This window comes from Chamaea fasciata, unplaced genomic scaffold (assembly GCF_029207755.1).
Source record: "Chamaea fasciata isolate MVZ Bird 193981 ecotype frontalis unplaced genomic scaffold, bChaFas1.0.hap1 SCAF_21, whole genome shotgun sequence".
Classification (NCBI taxonomy): domain Eukaryota; kingdom Metazoa; phylum Chordata; class Aves; order Passeriformes; family Sylviidae; genus Chamaea; species Chamaea fasciata.
Window position 1 is genome coordinate 9,159,203 of NW_027094106.1, and position 25,631 is coordinate 9,184,833.

The window sequence follows — 25,631 nt, forward strand, 5'->3', positions numbered from 1 at the left end:
GCTACCAATAGGGAAAGGAAAAAAAAAAAAAAAAAAGAAAAAGGACAAAACAATCTTCCATGGTGTCTTTATGTCACATTCCTTTCTTCCCACCCCATAACATTTCTTTCTGCAAATAGAGGACAAAGAATAAAGTCCTTTCACAAAACTGGGAGGAGTAGCAACAGCTTGGGTTTTAGAAATAACGTGCCCCAAGCGAAACAACAGGAGCTCTGCCTCCTATGACTTTTAAAATAAAAAGAACAGTAGCAGTCCTAGATGAGCTAAGAAAACACATGAGCAACAGAGATTTCATACAATAATGCAATTTCTTTCATTTTTATGATTACAGTGTCCTGTAACAGCAAATTCTGGGTGACCAAACACTGCTCACGTGAGCTGCCAACACACCTGGAGGTCATGGAAAGGCCAATATTAGCTGGGTGTTAGCACAGGTGAGCTGGAAGTTGTGTTTAGGCTCTGGAAGAAGTTTGGGCTGGGTGGGGCTCAGGGTGTGAGGGGCGATATTTGATTATTTGGTGCTCAGCCCCAAAAGATAAAGTCCCTGGGGCTGCTGTGAGGCCACACCACCTCCTTATGGCTGCCTGTGGGGATTCACAGAACCCATAGGTTTGGAAGACTTTTTTAAGAGCATTTAATCCAAGGCAGGAGGAGCAGGAATGTGTCCAGGTGGGTTTGGGATGTCTCCAGAGAGGGAAATTCCACTCCCTCCCTGGGCAGCTGTCCTAGAGCTTTACCTCCCTCACGCAAAGTTCTTCTTCGTGTCGGGGTGGAGCTCCTTGTGTGCTCTAGTTCACGGCCATTGCTCCCCGTCCTGTCGCTGGGCACCATCCTCTGACACCTTTGAGAGGTTTATTACGCCTCAATAAGATCCCCTCTCGCTCCTCTCCAGGCTAACCAGGCCCAGCTGCCGCAGTCTCCCCTCATCAGGGAGATGCCCCAGGCCCTCCATAAAACCCCACCCCAGAGCACTGCCCGGCTTTCCCCGTGCCGCTTCCCCCGTGCCGCCCTCGCGATGCCCCGTTACCGCCGTGGCCGCCCGCCCGCCCGGGGCTGCGGGGAGCTGAGAGCCCCGGGCGTGATGGAGAACGGGCGGGCAGGGGGAGCAGAGCCGTGGGGCGTGAGGGAGAGCGGGCAGGGGGACCAGGGCTCCGCCGCGTGAGGCGGGCAGGCAGCGGGAGCCCCGGGGGGAGAAGCGGGCAGGGCTGCGGGAGCCGAGGCAGCCCCGGGGCGTGAGGCGGAGCGGGCGGGCGGCGGGAGCCCCGTGAGGAAAACCGGGCAGGGCTGCGGGAGCCGAGGCAGCCCCGGGGCGTGAGGCGGAGCGGGCGGGCGGCGGGAGCCCCGTGAGGAAAACCGGGCAGGGCGGCGGGAGCCCCGTGAGGAGAAGCGGGCAGGGCTGTGGGAGCCCCGGGACGTGAGGCGGGCAGGGCGGCGGGAGCCCCGTGAGGAGAAGCGGGCAGGGCTGTGGGAGCCCCGGGGCGTGAGGCGGGCAGGGAGGCGGGAGCCCCGGGCAGGGCTCCGGCAGCCCCGGGGCGTGAGGCGGGCAGGGCGGCGGGAGCCCCGTGAGGAAAACCGGGCAGGGCTCCGGCAGCCCCGGGGCGTGAGGCGGGCAGGGCGGCGGGAGCCCCGTGAGGAGAAGCGGGCAGGGCGGCGGGAGCCCCGGGGCGTGAGGCGGGCAGGGAGGCGGGAGCCCCGTGAGGAGAAGCGGGCAGGGCTCTGGCAGCCCCGGGGCGTGAGGCGGGCAGGGAGGCGGGAGCCCCGTGAGGAGAAGCGGGCAGGGCTCCGGCAGCCCCGGGGCGTGAGGCGGAGCGGGCGGGCGGCGGGAGCCCCGTGAGGCGGAGCGGGCGGGAGGCGGCGGGGCGGAGGGAAGGGAAGGCGGCTCCGCACAGCCAAGATGGCGGCGGTGGAGCTGGAGTGGGTGCCGGAGACGCTCTACAACACGGCCATCTCGGCCGTCGTGGACAGCTACGGGCGGGCGCGGCGCCGCGACATCCGCTCGCTGCCCGAGAACATCCAGTTCGACGTGTACTATAAGGTACGGCGGCGGCCGAGCGGGGCCGGGCCCGGCCGGGCCTGCGGGACGTGGAAGGAGAAGCGGCCCGGGGGGCGGCGCGGGCCCGGCCGGGCCGGGGGCGCGGGGCTGAGGGGCTGCGGGGTCCCGCCGGTGCGGGGCACGGCCCGGGGGGCTCGGCGGCTGTGGGGCCGCCCCGGCTGCGCCTGGAGGAGCGGCGGCTCCGGGCTCGGGCCGTGCCGGGGCCTTGTGGTGGCCCCCGGGAGCCGCCCCGAGGCCGCCGTGAGGGGCTGGGGAGAGCCCCGGGGGACGCGGGGACGGGGCCTGGCCTTGGGGGTCTCGGCGTGGAGGTGCCTCTCGCCATCGGGGAGCGGGGCGGGCAGGATGAGGCCGAGCTGGCTCTGCTGGAATATGTTGTTTTTCCTACCCCCCCCCCCCCTTTTTTTTTTTTTTTTTCTTGTAATAATGTATTGGACACGGTGATGTCAGTGGTTGAGGGAGCAGTTTGCTGTGGTCTGGTATAAATGATCTGGGAGGAACCAGATGGAAAGGACTGACAGTTGTTGGATGCTGTAGTTTATTTGCATTAAATTGTTCCTTGGTGAAAGGGCTGTTTCTCGTTCAGCTGCCCCTGGATTATACAGATTTGGTGTAAAAGGTGCACTGAGATGGTCCATTAATTTCTTATTGTCCACTAAACAGGCATTTCATTCATGTGCAGGAACAGCTGGAAATGAGCATTCATCAGGGGAGAAGCAATATCTATAAAAACCCCCAAAACCCTAAGATGAGGAATAACCCTCCTTTCCTCTGCCAGCAAATTTCTAAAAATTTAGGAGTTTTGAAATAAGTAATTCTTTAGACTAATCTTTATGAACTGGGGGTGATGACCCATGATATACATAGTGAGTAGTAATATTTACTGGGGACAGGGAAATTGCTCCTCTGGCACTGAAACAGGCACGTGCTTTCTCTGTGTCCTGGTTATTTCATGTCTGCCTCAGGTGCTGAGAAGGATGGAAACCCATTTTTATGACATATGAGCATGCTCACAGATAATGATGTGATTGACATATCAGCTAAAGACTTAAGATAGGAGAATCACCATGTGGAAGAATGTTTTGGGGGTTATTTTCAGCTGTTAATAAGTGTGACCCTTTTCAAAGAAACTTCCTTGCCATTGCCTGTTCTCTTGCTCATTCAGGTGAGGGGATGGTGCTCTGTGGCTTTTAACAGCATGAAACAAAACCTCCTGCTGATGATAGAAATATCCAAGAGTGTATTATTCCCAGCTGTTTAAAAACTCATCTCTAGGTGAGCTTAGTACATCACTGACTTTTTAGGCTTTTCTTAGCACTCTTGAGTGGCTGCTTTGAATCAGCTTGATGCTGAAGGAGGTCCAGCTGCACATCTGGTTTCTGAGACTCTCAATGTGTTTCTTCTGCCTGTGAACCTGGCTTTGCCACGATGATAAAGGTGGTAAGAGCCTGTCCCCAAAGTGTTTGTGCTGTATGGACAGTACAGCTGCTGTTAATGACACTGGTTGTGTGGACTCCTGGACTGGTTTGGGTTAAAGGGACCTGAAAGAACATCCCATTCCATCCCTACCCTGGGCAGGGACACCTTCCATGTCCCAGGGCGTTCCAAACCTGTCCAGCCTGGCCTTGGACACTGCCAGGGATCCAGGGGCAGCCACAGCTCCTCTGTGCCAGGGCCTCACCCACCTTAGATATTTTTCCTAATCTCTGATCTAAACCTGTTCTCTGCCACTTTGAAGCCATTCCCCTTTGCTTTTCCTGTGATTTGTGTTTCACAACTGGAGTTTTTGAGCTGGGTAAGGCTCACCAGTGTTCCCTTCCCAGCCCACATCCACAGGCTGTCCTCACACAGAATAAACCAAACGGGGCCATGCCTGCAGTGAGTGTTCTGGGCTGTAAAATTGGCTGGGCTTCCATGTCCTCAGTGTCATCTTTGCTGTGTAGGACAAGCAGCTTGGATGTGACCTGGTGTAGAGAATGGCATCCTGCCCTTGGCAGGGCTGGAATTGCTTCAAGGTCCCTCCCAAACCATCCTGTGCTTCTGTGGCTGTCCTCTTTAACAGCCACTTTCTAATTAACTTATCCATTCATGTCCCTAAACCCTGGATGGGAGCTGAAAGGAAGTCTCAGCCCTCACTGATGGTGTCTGCCTCAAAGCCCAGACCACAGATCTTCTGAAACTGTGTTTGCGTTTCTCTGTGTGCCTGTAGGACACCTGGTAACTGCTTCTTGAGTCTCTTTTTGAATGGCAACAGCATCAAATACATCAAAGGTGTCATTCAGGGGCAGCTGAATGAGGTTAGGCTGGGGGCAGCATCCCTCTCACGGTGTGTGTGGTGCTGGTTTGGTCCTGGATAGTTATTTGGAATATTAAATCCCAGTTCATTATGGTGAGCGATATTCCCTATGTCCTTTGAGTTCCTTAAAGCAGAATTTCTATTAACAGCCTTTGGAGTAAGGGAGACTAGAAGACCTCTAAATATTTTGGTATTTGTTGCTGCTGTGCTGGAGGGTGTCAGTTATTTGTTAACATCCTGTATTACTTTCATTCTGTGATGATTAAAAGGAATAAAAAAAAGTTTCCTGTCCTTCACACATAACTTGTAAGGAATAGTTTTTTTATCTAGGTATTAGTCATGGCTTGTGGTACTTGAGAAACTGTCACTGATTTCTACAAAAAATCAAAGGTGGTACCAGTCAGATTGTGTTTTGATCTGTGGATGTTGATTTTCTGTGGCCATACAAAAGTGCTTTTATCGTGTTCATTGGTATTAACGCTCAAACTGAACGTTTGCCAGGCGTGCCCAGGTTGGTTCAGAGGCTGGAGGTGAGACACAGCAGCAGAGACAGGCAATGTGCTGTTGTTTAAAAAGGAAAAAAGTGCCGGCAGTGTCTTGGTGTTGTTGTTCCCCAGGGTTTGGCTCTATTGTCCTGACTTACTGCCTTTATTTCCCACTCCTTAACAAATCCAGTTTGTTTTCCCTCTGCATCTTCCAGAGTTAACATCCCGAGTGGGGAATGGGTCTGGGATAGCTGCAGCTCTGTGGCTTCTGCTGCAAGGTGACAGGCACAGGCAGGCTCCTCACACTGAGCGTATTTATCTTTCTGGAGCATTCTCAACCGGTGACTAAAGCTCAAAACAAGGCACTATCAAATAATCATGATGGTGGTAAAACAACAAACCTGCTCTGCTGCACCAGGGTATCACTGCATATCTCTTTTTTTTCCAAGCACTGTTTGACTTTTCCTTGCAACTGTTAGAAAAAAATAAGAGGCAGAGCAGGATGCTTGGGAGGATATCCTGGAAACTTCCCAGCCTGCATTTGAGCTGCAAAATATTTAAATGTCTTATTAATCACAGCTGTATTTTGAGGAGCTTAATAACTACTGTTACAGGTAACACCTGCCTCTGGGGGGGGAAATAAAAATGTACACTCATATCATACTTTGTTTCCTTTGGGTGTTTGCCAGGCTTGTGTATGTCCTGGTTGGGTTTTTTCGTAGTTAAACTAGTTGGGTTGTCTTGGTTTTTTGGGGAGGGAGGATGAGAGAGGGCGTGTAGGTTTTAGAAGCCAAAGAAAGAAATATGCTGGATCTCATAGAACTGAGATTCAGCATGAGCCAAATGCCAACGTTGTATATTAAAAGGTAGTGACAGCTGGAATAAACTGCAAGTCCGAAAAAAACCCCAACAAACAAACCCTAAACAAACCAACAAAAAACCCCGGCAAAATCAACTTCTTAAGTTCTCTAGTTTGTTGGGGTGAGGATAATGTTTTGAGGGAGGGTGTTCCTGTAAAGAATCCAGTTCGTTGGCAGAAGTCAGGTTTGAACTCTCTGGTCAGTGCCTTGTACAGGTTTCAGTTCTTTCCCCTTGAGCCTCTGCTTTAAACTCTATTTTGCATAATTGTCTCCTAGCTTTGGTTCTCAAGGTGCTTTGGTGCTTTAGTGTTCCCTGTCCCAGGTGTTGGTTGCAGTTACACAGTGCCAGCCTCACCTTGGGGCTGGTTTTGGTTAACAGGAGTTTCATCCCATGGTCATTTTCCTTTTGGAATGTCTTTGCTGGATCGTGCATTTCTCTTTTCTTCCAATTGATTTTTCTTGAAAATTATTTGTTCTTGGAACGTTTTCTGGTGAGATCATTAGCCACAGGAGGAGCTGGAGATGACATTAATTTGGCTTCTGTCACATTTGTGTATTCTTTGAAGCAAAGGAAATGAACAAACAGGAATTTGCTGACAACAAGCAGCAGAATGTCCGTTCTCTGCATTGCAGCAGAGGTTGGGTTTACTGATGGAGAATCATTATAAGCATCATTTCTGTCCATTAGGATAAAACAGGCTTGTCCCAAGGCTTTGGTCTCCAGGGGATTTGATGAGAGTGAGGAGGATGAACTCCCCTGGAATGAAATGTGGCTGTGCTGCTGCCTTAGTGCTGAGCTTCCCTGCCCGGGGAGGTACAGCCAAGGTCACCAACAGAGTGGGAGGGGTCCGAGCACCCCGAGCTTCCCGAGGGGCTCCTGCTGTGCCCCCAGACACTGAACCTCTCGTGTGCTCTGCCTTTGGGGTTAGGGATGAAATGTGTGTGTGGGGGAAGATGATTTCACACACTGCACAACCCTTCTGTCCCCTGGCAGGAGCAGAGTGTGCACTGAGTGCTGCTGGGCTCAAATCACATCCTTCCTGCACCTCCTCAAATTAAAGCCTCACAGTGAAGGAGAATCATCACCTCATGAGTTTTTGCCAGTTATTAACACTTGCCTTATTTCTGCAGTCTAAATTTAGATGTGAACTGAACTGTCTTTCCTTTACTGTGTTGAAACTTCTTGTCTTCTAGCTTGTACTACTCAGACTGCTTTTTTTGTTGTTTTTAACCTCTAACTCTGGGTTATGTTTCCTCATTCTGATTTCTTCCCACTTCCCGACCTTTCCAGTATCCTTGTTGAGTCTGAGGCACCAGAACTCATCATAATTGAGATAATGAGGTCACATCATGAGCAGAGGTGTTGAGCTCCTGCTGAACAATAATTCCTATTTCCACTTCATTTCCTCTGGGCTGGTTGAGCTCCAAGCAGGCTGAGTTTTCCCAGTTCCTGAGGGGAGACTCAGTTTTTGTGACTGGGACTCAGACTCTGGAAGCATGGGATGTACCTAAATTTCGAGCTGATTATTTTGGTAATGAGTCATTTGTCAGCAGATTGATTCAGTGAACTGTTGACCCAGGAGAACCTTTTCCTTCCTTGTTGAGTGGGGAAGGAAGATGGTGGTTTCAGCCCAAATTCTGCTGTTTAAGTACATTGTCCTTCCCCAGTCTGGCTTCTTCATACTCCATATTACATTACAAAACATGCTGGGGAGCTGCTTGGATTTCCTCTGTAATTCTTACTGAAATATCCATGTTTTTCAATTCTCTTCCAAACTGGAGCAACAGGAGAATATTTTTCAAATTGCGTCTTCTTCTGTTTCTCTTCTGGAGGATCCTTGTATAGCTGGCTGGAATTCACCCCCATCTGCTTTAAAAAATTACTTTAAAAATACTTTTATTATGTTTTGATAAAGTTTGGGTTGTTTTTTTTTCTTTTTAGCCTAATCTACCCAGGGAGAGAAAGACAAGAATTTTAACAGAATGATGATCTAATAATAAAGTTACAAGTTAATGTCATTAATATGTTTAATTGGGGACACCACGGTGTGCAGCTTTTGTAACACACCCAGCTGGACATGGAATTCAACATTCAGCCTTGGATCCTAAGGAGGGTTGCGGTGGATTTCTCACAGCTGGATTGGGCTTGTGTGTGATAATCCAGCTGTGTATTAAATTTATACCTGTCCTCAGTGCCAGAACTCGGTGTCAGCTGATGGAGCTGGGAGTCACCTTGCAGGCTTTGAGTCATTTTTCCATAGTTAAAGAAAAAGAAATCCCTGGTAGGTTCCAAATAGGTGAAGCTGGTGTCTAAAAGACATTTCTCTGTTCAGAACAGTTTAGAAGTCCAGAGCTCTGTGTTCATGTCAGGGCATGTTTTTCTTGAGTCACTGTTTTGTTTTGGTGTTATGTAGCAAGGCTGTGGTCAGGAATTCTGTCTCTCTGGAGCTTTAACAAGAGAATCATTTCTTCAGTCCTCCCAACTGCTTCTCAATGAGTGGTACTGGATCTCCTGGAATTACTTCACAGTTTGACGTATACTCACTATTTCCATGTCAGACTTCATTTGAAAATATTGCTGTAACAGCCACAACAGTTCTGAGAGGCTTCCAGCTGAGTTAATTCCTCAAAATGTTTGCCAGCATGTCGAGGGAAGGGGTTACAGGGATAGTAAAAGTCCCAAAGATGTTGTATTTCAAGTTAGAGCCGTGCAATATTGCAGCTTGGACTTTGGAACCCAAGCCAGACTTGACATGTGCCCCAAATCTTTGATGTTCCCAAAGTGAGGGTGCTGTGGGACCTTCCCCTCCCGCCCACCCCAGCAGCCCATTCACTCCTTGGCACTCTCAGAATCTCATGTGAGAGGGATTCTCTCCTTCCAAGAAGTGTTTATGTAACCTCATAAATGTATCAATTTTTAAAAGCCTTACTACAGTTAATTTTTGATAAAGCAGGACTCTCTGGGATTTTGGGTGAGTGCTGCAAGGTGATAGGAGGGAGTGATGCTGTGCTTGGGAATTGTGAAATGTGCTGGTATTTTGGGTTAAATCCTGCTGCAGTGCTTCGGGGCTGTGTCTGAGCTTTCTCCAGAGATGATCCCATCCACTATTGGTGGGATGCCCACCTTCACTTTGGCCATGCCATTTAAACAGCTTTTTTTTTTTTAACTGCAGAAACTCCATTTTAGTTTTTATAGCCCATAGACTGTGAGACAGCTGTGCTGAAGGAATGAGAACATTTAACCATGACTGTAGCTTTTAAATACAGCAGCCTGGCTGTTCCTTCAGTGCCAGAGAGAATCCAGCTCCAGCAGGAGCTCTGATCCCTTTGAAGTGCAGGGACACGCTGCTTTATCTGAGCAGTAACTTTAACTTTGCATGCAAACTTGCTCTGCTTTTTAAAAGACTTTTTTTTTTTTTTTTAATGTTCCCCCAGCAAAATAGATAACGAAAAAGAAAACATTCATTTCTGGCAATTGACATTATTAGGTCAGAGTATTTTTGAAGGGTTTTTTTTTTTTTTTTTTCTGGTAGGTTGTGTTGTTAAAATAACAAATTTGCTGTGCTCTAGAGCCAGTGTCGTATGCTTTTATAAGAAGAGTTGACTAGGACTGAATTTCTGGCTGGAGATGTTCTCACAGGCTGTGTTTGGAATATTAATTCATCAGCTCCCAGTGTTTGTGGAGAAAAAGGTGAAGCAGGCACCAGATGCTTATCACTGGAAGCATTTTAGGGCATTATTAAAGCTGGGAGGAATATTAATATTTTCATTGAAGCACCGATGGTGCCTGTGGCAGGTGTGGAGTGCTGATTCCTTAGGTCATGTACCCTCCTGTGCTCATCTCGGGGTCAGGGCCTTGAAGACAATGGGAATTAATAGTTCCCAGAGGATTTCTCTGACATTTATTTGCACAGTCCCTTTGTACCTGTGTAAATCCATAGCATTTACAGCCTGATTTGGCAGAAATTAACCATGCACTGCATGGACAACTGTCGGGTTTGTTGTGAGCAACTCAGCTGATAAATTTGCTTATCTGTGGGCACAGAACAAGCCAGTGCTTTTATTAAATGCATGAACAGACTCCAGTTTCCCCATTTACCTGTAGAAGCTCAGGTGTCAGCGGGGACAAGTCTGTAGTGCTGGCGTTGGTGAGTGACCCCTTGCAGAACTTGTGGGTTTGGTTTTATTTATATTTGATCTATTTACATTGCTTTATCCAAATTATATGTCATTTAAACATGTTTTGAAAGCATTTGGTATCATAACTGTGGGCTTTAAAGTCTAGATTTCATCACAAGTTATCTTTGCTAGTGAGCTGTATTTCCCAGAAAAACTCAATTTTAAGATGAACTTACCTGTTTTTTTTTTTCTTTCAGCTTTACCAACAGGGCCGCTTGTGCCAGCTGGGTAGTGAATTTTGTGAACTAGAAGTTTTTGCAAAGGTGCTACGAGCTTTAGATAAAAGGTGAGTATCTTAATAGTATCATTTCAACTCTTAATCTCTCATCTAGGAAGAGATGTTAAAAAAAGGCACGAACAAGAAAAACAAATGATGTAAACCCCCCGGTTGCTCAACAGGAGAGGTCGGTGCCCGGAGTCCCTGGGAGCAGCAGTCACAGCACCCGTTTCCTGCTGATTGAGCAAATCCTGAGGGAAACTGATAGGATTGCCCCAGTTTGGAGAGTTTTCCTGTCATTAAATATTCCTATTTGTGGTGTTACAGAGCTTGACTGTTTTAGAGCAGATTCTTTGTCACCGGGCTGTGCTTTGAGTCCTCAGGCGAGGGTCCCGCCCATGGTGTGTGTGATGGTAATGGAGCCATCGCTGCTCTGGCTGAGGGAGGGAGGGGGATTTGGGGCTCCTCCCTGGTGAAAACTCTGTCTCCCAGTTTTAATCCTGTGTGGGCAGCCTGTGTTTGGCGTTGTGTGCCCACACCTGGCATCCATCAGCCTCACAGGAGGGCTTGTACTCATCTGCTTCGGGTTTGAGGGAGCCTCGGGCTGCATTTCTCTCCTTTGGAATTCACGAGAGCCATGACTGCTTTCAAACCTTGGTGTGTAACCAAATTGTGCCTGTCTTTGTTGCAGACATCTGCTCCATCACTGTTTCCAGGCTCTGATGGACCATGGAGTCAAGGTTGCTTCTGTCCTGGCCTATTCCTTCAGCAGACGGTGCTCCTACATTGCAGAGTCAGATGCTGCTGTGAAGGAAAAAGCAATCCAGATTGGCTTTGTTTTAGGTAACTGCTGCTCATGGGCTCTTGGCTTTCTCTCTTGCAAGCTTCAGTTAATCTAACATTATTTTTTTTTCCTGTTAAAGATAGGCCTTTTAAACAACTGTGTGTTTTGGAATGGAATTTTTAGAAAGTGTCTTATAAGAAATGAATTGGATTTTAATATCTAAGAATGTATAGACTTTTTAGTTCCAACAATTCAGGTTTAAAATTGGTTTGCAGATGTGATGAAGAATTTGCATGTTTTTAAGTGTAGGTAAGTTTTTGGGTTTTTTTTGACAGAAATCTGTAGCAAAACTGTAATACCAAAACCCCATCCTAAACCAAAGTATTATTTCCTTCAGCCGTAGGAGAATTGTCCTCTCACATTTCATCATTCCAGCTCAGGAGGGTTTGACCTTGACAGGATTTCTGTCTGTAGAAACAGCTCTATGAAATAAATTATCATCTTGCAAGACCTGAGCAAACCCTTTTTCTCTTGAAGAGACGTTTTGCTCTTCAAATTGGTGTTTGTTGCTGATTTTTGCAGGGGGGTTCCTGTCAGATGCAGGCTGGTACAGCGATGCTGAGAAGGTTTTCCTCTCCTGCCTTCAGCTGTGCACCCTCCACGATGAAATCCTGCACTGGTTCCGTGCTGTGGAGTGCTGTGTGAGGTGAGCCCACCCTCAGTTCCCGGGAAACCTTGGAGCCCCCCAGCTCCAGATGCTCCCTCAGTGTTCTGCTGCACCAAAACACTTTCCTGGCTAGAGCTGAAGATCAGGAGGTGCTTGTTTTACACTAATCCCTGGATTTTCAGCTTCTAAGTTGGCAGCACAGTACAATGGATTAAAAAACCCAGTGTTTTGCTGTCCTGTGTAATCTCTCATGGGTAACACTGCTGGATAATAACAGTGGTCCAGCACTTCTTGTTTTCCCAAGGATTTTTGCATGTGAAGGAATGTTCTGTGTTGGACTTTGCTGAAGTTCTGTTTACTGCAAAGAGAATTTGCCTAATCCAAATGCAAACAATATAGATACAGTTTTGGGCAGAAATAAAGGCAAAAGTTACCTTTTCTGGTTCCAGATCCAGTGAGTTCTCTTGCTCCATGCTGAGTGCTTAGCTCTGGGCCTGGGTAAAGATCTGGATGTCCAATTCCTGTGGGCACCTCCAGCCACAGCTGAAAACACTTGGGAAAGGGGTTGTTGTTGTTGTTAGAGTTTTGGAGCTGCCTTGTTCTCAGGGCTTGCAGAGGTTCACATTTCATTGGCAGAGGCCTCTGTTGCTCTTCCCCCCTGTGTGCTGAGGTGTGAGGAGCTGACTGGGTTTTGTTGCTCTCACCATGACCAGCACACTGGTTTTGCACACTCCAGATGTGCCCATGGGCACCTGGAGGCTGCTGGGCACAGTTAAAGTAGGAATTTATTTATTTATTTTTTAGCTGCTGTAACAAAGAACAAAGCATGTGCTGTATTTATCTGAATCTAGAGAAAACTTGTTTGGAAAGCTGCTCCAAATAAAGCCCTGCATCTTGTTTATGGTTGGACAAACACGAAGAGTAAAGAAGCTTTGCCAAGAGCTGCTGCTGTCCTGTGCCAGCCCCAGGGCCGTGGCAGCACTGCTGTGCTGGTTCTGCTGGCCAGCATTCCAGAAATGCTGCCAGGAACCTGGCACAGGGGTCCAGCTTCCTAGAACTGGGCACTGATGGATACAGAGCCACAGTTACTGCTTGGTCCTTTGCCTCTTCATTAATCTAAAAAAAGTTTTCTCCTTGTATCAGGCTCTTTGGCAAGCTGGAGAAGTTGCTTAAAAATAACTCTGTCACCTTCTCCAAATAGAAATGAAAAGAAGGGAAAGAAAGGGAGGGAGAAAAGGGAGCTGTGTCTGCTGGACAATAGTTGTGGAGAGGAGATTTTCATTCTGTGCTAGAAGAAAGCCTCCTGTGTTAGAGTGAGCTCCTCTGACCTGGGCTGTTGGCTCTGTCTGGTGGAGACATCCATTGTTCCCTGGGGAACTCTGCTGGGACATCGCCCCTCTGGGCAGCAGGGGGAGTGGGAAATGTTTTGGCATCTCCTTAACTCTCAGCATCGATGGTTTGGTGTTGTATCAACCTGAAAGAGCATCAAACCCTTTGAGAAAGGCTAAATCTGTAAAATCTAAACACCTTTGTGTGGCAGTGCAGCCATTATACCCAGTTTGCTGCCTTTCAGCATGAGAATAAACTTGGTGCTGTCACCACCTGATCCCACTGCAGGAGGTTCTCACACTGGAGTCAGGGGGAGTTTTAAGGAAACAAAATTCAAATCCAGCTTTTGAAAGTGCCACGCTTCTTTCAAGTGCCAGCTCTTGCTCTAAAGCTAACCAGTCAAATCTCTGGGAGCTGAATTAATACATTGCATTATTAATAGAACAGAGTTTAAAAATGTGTGAAGTTTTGTGTTATTTAGGCAAAACTTGGTGTTTCCTTGTCCTGGCAGTTGTAAATTCTGTGGAGAGGCTGGGAGTGTGTGAGGTTTCTCTGAGCTTTCCTGGGAGCGTGGTGCTGCTTTTGGTTTGCCCTCTCTCGTTATTCTGTGTTAAACAATAGGGTACAAATGCACAGCACAAATACGTGGTTCTCCCGCTTCATTGTTGCACATTTGGCTGATTCTTGGCTTGTTTTCTTCTGGTGGTTTTAGACTTCCTAAGCTGCTGTGTTGGCTCTGAGAGACTGGGTTTGTTGGGGGAGGTTAGGCCCCAAAAGCTGTTGTTGCAGACATCAAAGGAGGTTCAGAGCCATTAGCATAAACGTCCCGAGGCCTTTTCTCTTCCTCTTGGCTTTATCTCTTAAGATTCCTTTGGATTAATGAAGGATTTTTTTGTTACTCAGAACTGGATCACGTAAACTCTGCTTATCCTAGAGGATTGGCTTGGGTTTAGCTTGGTTTTGGGGAGATTTCTTTGTTTCTAGGCACTATCGCTGAAGCATCCAGACACTGGATATGATCTTTCCCAGGAGCTTATCTAAATTGCGGCGCTATCCCCAATGATTATTCCATTACATGGGATTTGGGCTCCGTGGTTTTGATGTTGCAGAGCAGCTCCCAACTGAATGGTGTTGGCAGAATGGGTTTTTCTCTTCAGGAAAACTGTTTACTTGCTTCTTCTCTCATTTCTTTGTAATTCCTGTCTCTGGTTGCTGGAATGTTCCTGTGACCAGGCACACAATGCACTTGTACGTGGTGTTTGCTTCTGAGGCTTTATGTAAGGAAAAATGTGGGTGTTGCTTCTTGCTGTCTGTTGTGGAGCCACGGTGCTGGTTCCCACTGGAGAGCTGCAGTTTGTGTAGCTTTTGCAGGGTTTTGAAGGGTTTTCTTTTGATGTTCTCTTTGTGCAGCAAATGCACATCTGTCGCGTGCTCACCTTCACTCCCTGCTTAGGGAAATGGGAACTTTATTTCCTTTCCTGTTACTGTCTGGGTTTGGTGATGCATTTGGGTGGGAGACTGAGGGACAGTGTTGGACAGGCTGAGGTTTTAGGATGAGCTGAGCTGTATTACTGGGGATATAAATTTCTACTTGGAGCAAGTGGAAACAGATTTAGAAAAGAAACTGAGCAAAACCTTTGCTGTTCACTCCTTCCACTTTAACAGTTGGTTTGAAGTTTTATCCTAAGGTATAGTGCCAGGACTGAAATGCTGTTTCTGTGCATTAACCCACATGGAGTTTGAGCCTCCTGCAATGCAGCTTCACGTTCTGTTTCCCTTCCCTCTGTGCAGTTCTCTCCCTGTGCTGTGCTGCCCTGATTTCCCAAGCCTTGCCTGGTGTTTTCAGTCTCTGTTACTCACTGTCTAATGACACATTTCCAGCGGGGACAGGGGAGGTTAATTCACCAAAATTCCATGTCTGCTCACTGGCAGGTGTTTGCCATGGAGCAGGAGCAGCTGCCCTGGCTGGGAATCCAGCTCTGCCCTTGGGGCTTGGAATATCAAAACACACCCATTCCAAATGCACCTCGTTAAACACAGTGAGCATCAGCCTGCACTGATGCACTAATTCTTTGCTTTTATTTATAATAAGTGCCACAAGCTGAACTGTAACTTCTCTGGAGAAACAGGAGTAGGTTTCAGCAACGCTCTGGGTGGTATTGGCTGTATTTGGGTGTTGATCCTTCAGAGGGGAAGGCAGCAGGGTGGGAGAGGGAAGAGCAGGGGGGGTTTTAGTTGTTGTGGTCAATGAAATGGTCTCTCCTGGGAGAGCTGGATCTCATGTGGAGTGGATGTGGCCAAATCTTGTGTGAAGACCTCCCCCAAGCCCCAAAGCACAAAATACCCATGTGGAGCTACTCAGGGTTTGGGAGAAAACTGTAGGGATGCAGCAAAGTGATCTGTGTTGAACTTGCTGTGGCTGTTTGAGGTTCCACCCTTTGGGAGGGAGGTGGGAGGGATTTCAGACTGTTGGGCAGGGCTTTGGGAATGGAATCTCAGCAGTATGGGGAGGAATGGGTTTTATGGGAAAGAACACACAAAGGCAGCACACCAGAGCGGTTCAGTGCAGAACTGTGTCAACAGGTGACATCTCCTCAGGAAAAGCTCCTGCCCTGTGCCCGGGCAGGGCGGTTGTGCTGGGCTGGCACAGCTCCAGCCCTGTGAGATCCCCGGGGCTGCTGCATGCAGGGCTGTCCCCAGCCCCTTCAGCAGCTCTCTGTGCCTCCCCCAAGGTTGCTGCATGTCCGGAACGGGAACTGCAAGTACCACCTGGGAGAGGAGACGTTCAAGCTGGCACAGTCCTACATGGACAAGCTGGCCAAGCACGGGCAGCAGGCCAACAAGGCGGCGCTGTACGGCGAGCTCTGCGCGCTGCTCTTCGCCAAGAGCCACTACGACGAGGTGAGTGAGCCGGGGGGACTCTGCTGCCACTGCCAGCCTCGGCAGCCCTGCTTCTGCCCCCCTGGGGGCTCTGCTGCCACTGCCACCCTCGGCAGCCCTGCTTCTGCCCCCCTGGGGACTGTGTGCCACTGCCGGAGCAACAGCGCGTTCATCTGCTGCTCCTGCCGTGGATTGTTCTGTGTTTGTCCGTAAGCTCTTCACGGCACTCGCACCGGTGTGAAGATACGTGTGTTACCTTGCCTGTATGTGTTGGTCACCTGTAAATGAAATGTTATAAAAGCTTATTTTAGTAATGGAAAGTGAATAGCAGAACACAGCCTCTCCACCCGGTTTGTAAAACTCCGTCTGAGGTGTAACTACTGCATTAACTGGTTTTCTTTTAAGCCCTAAGTTCACTGACAGGGTGTTATCCTGCACAATGGGAATTGTGAGGATAGCTTAAAGATTATAAAATACCTTGTTTTGTCTGTAAAACTCATTGTGATAATATAAACCTTAGATTAATATACTTATATATTCACTATTAACCTTAAAAGTGGTTTTTAAGTCTGTCTTTTAAGACACAACTGGACAATTCATTTCACGTGAGCAATCAAACTGTATTTCAAATTTTGCAATGTAAATGACCCGCTTTTCAGAGGCAGGTGGTATTTTTTCTTAATGCTCCACTGTTGTGAAGTTGCAGCTTCATTGTGTTGGTGCCTCTCTGTCCCACAGGCCTATAAGTGGTGCATAGAAGCCATGAAGGAGATCACAGTTGGGCTGCCTGTGAAAGTGGTGGTGGATGTGCTACGACAAGCGTCAAAGGTGAATCTAAAATCTCCCCAGAGCTTTGGGGACCAAACTGCTGCCAGGAATGGCTGAGGAGAGGTTGTTACCTCCAGAGTTCTCCTCTGGCCCTAAGGGTTGTTGTTTGTGTTTGTCTCAGAATGGGTGGGGGGTTGTTTCTGTTTGTGTCTTTCTGAAGCTGGGTTAGAGCTGCACAGGTGTGTGACAAAGTTAACCTGTGAACTTCCCTGGAAGGCTCTGCTCCCTCTCTGGTCTGGACTAGGCACAGCACAGTCCCTTCAGGCAGGCAGGAGAAAACAAGAGGTTTATTAATGCTGTGCTCCTTTCCTTAAATAACCAAAAAGTCCTTTAATAGCCACAATGATACTCTGAAATTGAGAACACCAGTGAGAGTGGCAGTGTCTGGAGGGGCTGAGCTGTGAGTGCACAGCTGCTCACGTGCTTCCCTTCCCCTGCCCAGGCCTGTGTGGTGAAACGGGAGTTCAAGAAGGCTGAGCAGCTCATAAAGCACGCCGTGTACCTTGCCAGGTAAGGGCCATTCCAGAAAAAACCCTTCCAAAATTCCACTCAGCTTGCCTCAGTTTGTAATGGAGGTGTGTTTGTGCAGGGAGCACTTTGGAGCCAAGCACCCCAAATACTCCGACACGCTACTAGACTACGGATTTTACTTGCTCAACGTAGACAATATCTGCCAATCTGTTGCCATCTATCAGGTAGGCAGCAGGGCTTGTTTCTCTTGATGTTTTTCTTCTCTCAGATGTTGTAGTTAATTCATGGAGATAGAGAATAGTTGATTTAATTACTGCAATCATGATGCTTAAAAAAAACCCCCGAACACCGCCTGCTATGGGGTTTTGCTTTCTTTGTCTTCCTCTGACTCATGTCTTTTATATAATTAGTGTCTCAAATATGTTGAGGATTTCAGAGCCAGTAGATCCATCATAGAGATGAATTTGTTTTGGTTTTTTCTGTGTTAACTGATGAAATTGTATTTTTGGAACCCTTGCAGACAGCCCTCGATATCCGGCAGTCAGTATTTGGAGGTAAAAACATCCACGTAGCTACAGCTCATGAAGACTTGGCTTATTCCTCATATGTTCACCAGTACAGCTCTGGGAAGTTTGACAATGCACTGTGAGTACAACAAACAGCAGCACAGTTAGTGCTGTAAATGAAGAAAAATGTTCATTGCATTAATATTTCTAAATTCTTATTAGTTGACTGCTGATGTACATAAATGTATCCTGATTTTATTTCAACTCTCAGATTCCATGCTGAACGTGCTATTGGCATTATCACTCACATTCTCCCAGAAGACCATCTCCTCTTGGCCTCTTCAAAGAGAGTTAAAGGTATTTCTCTTCATTGTTTGAATCATTTGGATGTGTTCATCTGGTCCCTACCAGCAATGTAGCTTGTATTGTCTTATTCAAGGAGGTGTTTGTAGCCCTTGGTGTTTACAAAATGCTTGTGAAATACAAAAAAAAAAAAAATTGAAAGACTTGGCCAGACAAGTTGGAGTGGGGGAGTGAAATTACAGAATATAAAAACGTGTAGGGAGCTTGACACAGCGGAGTGAAAGCAGTTTGTGACAGACACAGAGCCTGGAGCTGGTCCCCTCACGTGTCTGGGTCCCTGGCTCTGGGGTGGGCACTGTAACTGCTCCTGTCTCCTGCCCCCAGCACTCATCCTGGAGGAGATTGCCATCGACTGTCACAACAAGGAGACAGAGCAGAGGCTGCTCCAGGAGGCTCATGACCTGCACCTCTCCTCGCTCCAGTTGGCTAAAAAAGCCTTTGGGGAGTTCAACGTGCAAACAGCCAAACACTACGGCAACCTGGGCAGACTGTATCAGTCCATGAGGAAGTTCAAGGTAAGGCTTTACTCCTGACCTAAAATCTGCAGGACAGCTGAAACGTGTCACTACAAATGGGGGCTTTCAACATCCACAATTCCCACTTCAGTTGGTAGTTCTGTGCTTGGAAAAGTTGTGCTTTATCATTCACCCCCAAAGCTTTGTGCAAAAATAATCCGTGGAGGTGAATGATGCCCTCAGAGGGTGACAGAGAGCTTGGTGCTGCAATCTGATCCACTTAACTAAAGAATTTGGGGATGTTTGTTACTTTTTGCCTGTTACAAATGCTACTGTTTGAGCTGCCACATAGTTCAGTTTCTTTCAAGTAACTTTCCCCTCTTTTTCTGGGGTGGTGAGCGGTGTGTGACTGACCTGTGTGAATCTGGCCCTGGCAGGAAGCAGAGGAAATGCACATCAAGGCCATCCAGATCAAGGAGCAGCTCCTAGGGCAGGAGGATTATGAAGTTGCCCTTTCCGTGGGCCATCTCGCCTCCCTCTACAACTATGACATGAACCAGTATGAAAATGCTGAAAAGCTTTATCTGAGATCCATAGCAATTGGTAAGTGACCACAGGAAACTTAAAAGGTTTTAGAAAAAGAACTTGGCTGTTAATTTCTAGCCAGCATTCTCTGGCTAGAACGTAAGTGGAGAATGTAGGCAAACTATGTTGGTAAAAATAACCTGAGAACTCAGGACGCAGCCCGTGGATATTTTACCTCTCAATTTAGTTTTTCTCTTGGGTTCCTCTAGGAAAGAAGCTTTTTGGTGAAGGATACAGTGGACTTGAATACGATTACAGAGGCCTCATTAAACTGTACAATTCCATTGGCAATTACGAGAAGGTGTTTGAGTACCACAACATTTTGGCCAACTGGAACCGGTTGCGGGACCGGCAGTTCTCGGTGACGGATGCGCTGGAGGACGTCAGCACCAGCCCCCAGTCCACGGAAGAAGTGGTCCAGTGTTTTCTGATGTCTCAGAACCTCGATGGACAGAGCAGCTAAGAACTCGGTCAATTAACCAGTTAAGGTTTTTTCTCCCAGGTTACAGGGGGAAAAGTCATACTGTGAAATCTTAAACCATGTAGTTCTCTGGGGGCTGGAATTTGCATTGAAACACTGGTCCAGTCTACTGAAGAGTGCCCATACGGATGAATGTGTGTTAAATTCCTCTCAGCATGTGTATGGCATGTTTAGTTCGGCTCACATTTTTAACTTGGTATTCCCAAAAAAAAAAAAAAACCCACAAAAACAAACCCCTTCTTTCTCTCTTCTTTCGAAAGAAGCTACTTTGCAGAAAGTCTGCAAGAAAAAACCATTAAATAAAACTGTTTGAGTTCAAAAGAGTTGCATTCTTATTACAGATGGAAGGTTTCATCGAGAGCTTTCTGCTGATTCACAGAGAGAACAAAAGCTGTACTCTGAGGAGCTGTAGGAGAAAGGTCTTGCTGCTGTATCACTGTAGCAAAGTTCATGGTAAATAAGCCAGCAAAGGGAGATGTGCTGGCCTTGGCTGCTGCCTTACCAAGAGAAGTGGCAAAGACCCACTCTGGAGAGCACCATCGGCTCGCTGAGTGCCACCTGTGCTGTTGTGGATGCCCTGAACTGGACCAGTAGAGATCCCATAGACCAGCAAACCACAGTGTCCTCGGTGCCACGGCCAGTGCTCCCCCTGGGCAGGACCAGGACACCTCAGTGGACCAGCCTGCTACAAACCGCTTTTGGACCAGTGGCTTTAATTTAAGATTTCTGCCCCTGCATTCACTTTGACGGTAGAACTCTCTCATTTAGGTGTCTGATCAGTGCAAACGATATCCATGTGATAGATCCAGAGCTAGGAAGTGAATCGATGGTTTGTCTGTACCCAGTGAGCTTCTGCAGAGATTCCTGGCAGTGCCACAGCTCCACACGCTCCACTCTGCTGCAGCCACTCCTCCTCTCCTCTCCCGTGGGCTCTTCCTCTGCTAACGGAGGCCGTACCTTGTTTGTACCAGTGAAGAGTTTTGTATTCCAGTCCAGTTCATTTTCTGTTTCTGGAGAACACAACTTACTGTACAGTTCGCAGGGGTCAGTGGAAAATGCCAAAAAGCACAACAGGTCTTTTTTTCTTTTTTTTTTTTTTTTGTGATGCTTCATTTCTACATTAAACAAGAGTACAACCAGAAACCGATTCCTTACGTTACTTTACGAAGCAGAGCTCAGCTGTACAGACCCTCTGAGAATGCCTCTCTCACTAGCTTGTCTTAATTCTTCTTCTCCTGGGGGCTGCGTGCTTGTGTGGGGTTGGGTTCCGGTGTTGTTTTGGGGTTTGTTGTTTCCTGATGTTGGCTGATATTTGAAAGTCCGCGTAACACGAACTAGAACCGACTCGCTGCTGTTACCTCAGCTCTGCCAGCGGCACCAGCAGTGCCCTGGCTCTGGGATTCTGTGGGTTCTGTCAGTTCTTGGGGGCTTCTCTCCCCCTCTTTTCAGGGTTTGGACCTTGGCCAGTCACAGCTGGGACTGGGAGTTGTGTTTGGGGTCTGGATTTTCATTGCTTTGTGGGGTTTGTGGCAGGGAAAGGTGCTGCATGATCTTCAGGGAAGAAATAGAGGTTCTGGACATGACTTGGAGCTTAATGGCTCTTGCAAGAAGTGAAATTTTACAGGCCAATAGTTCATATTCTGGTGCCTTCAAGTGGGGTTTTTTTGGTGGGGGGGAAAAGCTGAGTAATATCAACTTTAAAATGCAATGACATAATTAGTGAATGCAAATTAGTGATTGCATACTTAGAATATCTTCACTGAGGTGGAAAGAAGTATTTGCATAAAACCCCCTGTGGTATTAGGACTTAACTGCAGTGTGTCTGCAACAGCTGCTCAGTGAAAATCCAACTTAGTTACGTGTGGATTTAAAATGTGATTTATTTATAGCATTTTTTGTTTATGACTGTGTAGGAGCTACAGACAAATTCAGCTATACAAGGCAAAACCTTCTTCTCCCTTAATGCCCGTGGCACTGACAAGTCATAAAGTTCTTCTGAGTTCTTAGTGTTATTTAAAGTTAAACAAAGTACGTGACAGTGTCTGAACTTGGGCAGGAAAGTGGCTTGAAGCTGTCCTGGAGAACCTGAGTGATTCTGTCCTGCAGAAGTGTTAAAGCTGCCAGCTGGGTGTGTGGGTTTACCCTGACACGGGCTGGAGATCCTTTACCCACTCTGTGCTCCCGGTCTTGGGTCTCCAGCTGTTGGCTAAGGAATCCCAAAGGTCTCGAGGCAGTGTTTGGGATGAGGAGCGGTATTTGACAGACACCACTGCTCTTGTTGCGGCCCTGGCTGTGTCCCTGCTCATGGTTTGCCTTCGGGTCATGGCAGCTTCTGGCCTGGGCAGGAGCCGCACGTGGTCACCGAAGGCGTCCCTGCAGTGTCTGCTGGTGGCTGCAGCCTCCGCTCTGGGGCTGTTCCTCTGTGCCCTTTCCCAGAGCTGCTCCAGCAGCAGGGTCAGCTGGGCTGGGAGCAAGGAAGGTCCTAAAGCTCCCTGGGAATCCCTTGGGTAGAGGACTTGGCCAAGGGATGTTGTGGTGATCCTTGAGGGCTCTGGCGTGTTCCCGCTGTGCCTGCAGGGAATCCCGGCTGGGGCTGAGCTGCTCCTGCAGCATCCCTGCAGCTCCACCGTGCCAGGACACGTCCCCTTGGAGCAGGGTGCCTGTGCCTGGTCACTGACACTGCAGGGACAGCTCCGCTGCACTGAGCCCCTGGGGTTTGGGTTCCCTGGCTCCCAAATGCGGCTGTTCAAGGTTGTGTTGGCACCTGGAGCCTGTCTGGGCTGCTGTGCTGCTGCTGTTTCTGGTGCTCTCTCTGCTCTCACAGTTGGTTTGATGCTTTTGAGGCTGATTGGGATGACTGGAAGCTGCCGGGATGGTGCCAGAGGCAGGGAGAGGACTCGGTGGGGTGGATCCTGTAGCATGACTCCAGTGCTGCCCCGGGCAGAGCTGAAAGCAGGGGCTGCAGTTCCCTCTGCTCTCCTGTGGAGTTTTCCAGCGCCCCGTGGCTCCTCTCTCCCCTCCTGCCATAGCCCAGGGCAGCTTTTCCATGCACAGCTGGGTCAGGACTGGGGTGGGCCCTGGCACGGTGGAAGATCCATCCGGGAGCGAGTGATCGGCATTTCTAGACGCACAACGCGCCCACCAAGGGGCTGTTTGGGGCTGGCAGTGGGAGGGCAGACCTGGGAGTGGAAATCCCCTGAAAACGCATCTTTTCCTTGAAGGTGAGTAAAGGAATCACCCCGGAGTCGCTGGGTGCAAGTGGTGAGCACGGGTGTCACCTTAAGGTAAATCCTTTTCACTGTTGATGAAGTTAAGCCCTCAATGTTTCACTTTCAGTGCGAGGTTGTTTGGATCAGCGAGGGGGGAGTTTGCTCGAGGTGCCGTTGCTGCTTCTCGTGGTACAAAAGTGGCACATTGATGTTCATTCCCTTTCTCAGTCCTTAGCGTGGGGGAGCACAGGAGGGAAAAGTCCCCGTGCCGCAGACAGGGGGAAGCTGTTGGCAAAACCTCCCTCGGGCGATGCGGGTGGGCTGGACTCGGGCCGGCAGCGGGGCAGGGGCTGCTGGGACCAACCTTTCAGCAGATCCTTCCTTCTGCCGCCTGTGCGGAACCTGATTGTCTCTGAACTCCTTGTTCCCTTAGAAGAAAACTCCTGGCCAGTGTCAGTCCAAGGTGAGTTCGCCACTCCTGCCCTGGGGCCCTTGTGCCTCTGGGCCCCGGGAGGGCTGCGGGGGGAATTTCCTTTGTCCAGAATTAAACTCCAATACCTACAAAGAATTGGCAGCGCTGGGAATGCTTTTGTCCCTAAATCTCAGGAACGTTTTGGGCAGTGACACAGGTGTCCCTGGGTGGTGTAAAGTGTGTGCTCTAGGGTCTCGTATTCCACTACTCCTTGCAATCCTCGGTATCTATAGCATGAGTGGCCTTAGTGAGTTTGTTGAAGTGCACATTTCTTTTTTTTTTTTCTCTTTTCAAAAGTAAATTTTAAGATGGAAAAGATATATACTATATAAATATATAGAGATATTTAGAAACTTGGTTTGTGGTGCACAAGTTCAGTGTTGGATCGCTAAATACTCGTCGCAGGTACCATATGTGTAACTTTTCTTTTCTGTATGTTCCTTTCTGGGAAGCAATGTTGCCATGGTAACTACAACTTTACAATTTCTTTACTACTTAATGATGTGAATGAATTCTACATTTTATTGAATATTACCGGGTTCAGTACTATTTTTATACTTTATTGAACTACAGGGGATTTTAATTTAATAGCATTTAAAAAAAAAAAGAAAAAAAAATGTTGCTTGAACTGTATAACTGTATAAATTGAACTACTTACACAAACCCACCTCTAAAACCAGAATCTCCACCTGTAGTGCCACGTTCATTTATATAAAAGTATCTTGCTCATTACTAGACCTTGCAGCCCCCCTCCCTGTGGTGTCAGGACGAAGGTTTGGTACTCCACCTCTCCCTGCCATCCTTTGTGCCCACGGAGCCATCCTATGTTTGTAACCAGCATTGTGATATTCTGTAACTGTATTGCTCAAATGAAATATTGACCTAATAAATAGAGTGTTCCCGCAGCCTGGAGTATCTGCAGTGAATTGGTTACAACTTCCCTTCCCACAGAGCCTGTCCTTGCGGGGGAAGGTGGAATCTCTGCCTTTGGGGGTAAATCCTCATGACGGGGCTTGTGTTGGTGCCTGTGGAATGTGGACACTGGGAGGGGGCAGCCCGTGGTACTTGCGAGATGTGGATCCTTCCTGGATCCTTCCCTTCTTCTTGGACCTTTTTCCCCCTAAAGCAGCCGTGGGAACACAAATTCTCTCCTGCAAGTGTGCGCTGGCAGCACCAAAGCATCTGGTGTGGCTGCCTGAGCACAGAGCGGGTTAAAAATCAGCATTGCTGGGGGGTTTCACTTTCAAACCATCAGGTTTGTGTCGTTTGAGTGACCTGCAGCTCCCCAGCTGTGCGGGGAGCTCCGGCAGAGGCCTCCCCTCGTCGCACAGGGCTGAGATTCCCGTTTTTAAAGGCAAAATGCCCCGGAGCAGTCCCCTGGCGCTGAGAGCCTGGGGGCCAGGCTCGTGGGGGTGACCCTGGAGCCCCTGGGGCTGTGGCAGGGCCAGCTCTGCTCCTGTAGCCTGAATTCCATGGATGGAAATGGATATCCCTGTGGCTGTGTGTGCTCCTGCAGCTTTCTCAACTCTTCTCCTTTTCCTCAGGGAAATGACAGTTGGGGAGTGCGGGATCCAGACTGCCGGGAACATGCCAACAACAGGAGACTCCAAAACAATTCTGTTTGCTGGTGTGAAGGAAGAATTAACAGCAGCAACCCTGAAACTTCTGCCCAGGTGAAGGGGAAACTCGGGTACGAATGAGGCTGCTCTGCTGGGTTTTGGGGAGAGCAAGTCCAGCTGCCTCTGCCACCTTCTAAAATCCAGCAGCAGGGAAGGCAATCCCTGCGCATTGCATCCTCTAGTTTATTCCAAAGATTTTCTGATCCTGCTTGGAGCAGGAGCCCTCGAAGGTGAAATCTTTCCTCCTTGCCCACATCACCTGGTCAGGAAACTGAGGTTATTTCTGGCAGAGCTCAGTTTTCCTTGAAAGCTTTCCTGTCACTTCTAAGTCACCTCAAATCCTACTGGGAAAATTGTGGGATAATCCAAGTCCTGAGCAGCCTTTAGTCTTGCTCAGTTCCCTCTTAAACCAGGGTGACACTTTGAGGGCAGACAGCGTTTTCCTAAAGCAGCCCCAGGCACTCCTGCATTGGGTTTACCTTTAGCTGGAGGAACTATTCTGTTATCCAGAGAAAATTCCTCATGATCCAGGCCTGCACCAGGCAAGTGTGTGTTCTGCTGCCCCGGGAGGTGAGACACAACATCCTCCCACAGCCTCTCAAGGACGGGGCTGTGCCCAGGGCCAGCACAGCCGGGAATCCCAGGCCCCTGCCCAAGTCTGGGGATGGGATCCACATTTAAAAAGGAAATGTGTTGTCCTGATTCTTCGAATGATCCCCCAAAGGGGTCTAGGAGGGATTTTCTTGCTGGGGTTCAGAGCTGGAGGCAGTGACTGAGCCCCCACGCAGCTGTCCCATTCCAGCACGTGGGAGTGAGGGATCTTTGGGGTTTTTACTGGAAGATTTCTGCGCCAGAATACTGGTATTTCTGATCTTTCCTTAAAGCCTGGATTGAA

General features: G+C 48.5%; 1 protein-coding gene across 2 annotated transcripts; it reads left to right on the forward strand.

The window, feature by feature from the left end:
- Positions 1-515: 515 nt before the first annotated feature.
- APPBP2 (amyloid beta precursor protein binding protein 2) lies at positions 516-19,665 on the forward strand. 2 transcript variants are annotated; one of them, XM_066201932.1, is made up of 13 exons: positions 516-669; positions 10,068-10,156; positions 10,779-10,930; positions 11,454-11,577; positions 15,600-15,768; positions 16,486-16,575; positions 17,018-17,085; positions 17,165-17,270; positions 17,567-17,691; positions 17,824-17,909; positions 18,240-18,430; positions 18,808-18,973; positions 19,165-19,665. In XM_066201932.1, exons 3-13 carry the CDS (start codon positions 10,810-10,812, stop codon positions 19,416-19,418), a joined length of 1,500 nt encoding a protein of 499 aa, XP_066058029.1. In that variant the 5' UTR covers positions 516-669; positions 10,068-10,156; positions 10,779-10,809; the 3' UTR covers positions 19,419-19,665. The 2 variants fall into 2 exon arrangements, with proteins under 2 accessions (XP_066058029.1, XP_066058028.1); XM_066201931.1 differs by lacking the exon at positions 516-669 and adding an exon at positions 1,834-2,035.
- Positions 19,666-25,631: the final 5,966 nt, after the last annotated feature.

Coding starts and splice junctions, on each gene's coding strand:
- APPBP2 (XM_066201931.1), top strand. CDS start 1,895: ATGGCGGCGGTGGAGCTGGAGTGGGTGCCGGAGACGCTCTACAACACG. Junction 10,931..11,453: donor CCAGATTGGCTTTGTTTTAG/GTAACTGCTGCT, acceptor TGATTTTTGCAG/GGGGGTTCCTGTCAGATGCA. Junction 18,431..18,807: donor AGTCCATGAGGAAGTTCAAG/GTAAGGCTTTAC, acceptor TGGCCCTGGCAG/GAAGCAGAGGAAATGCACAT.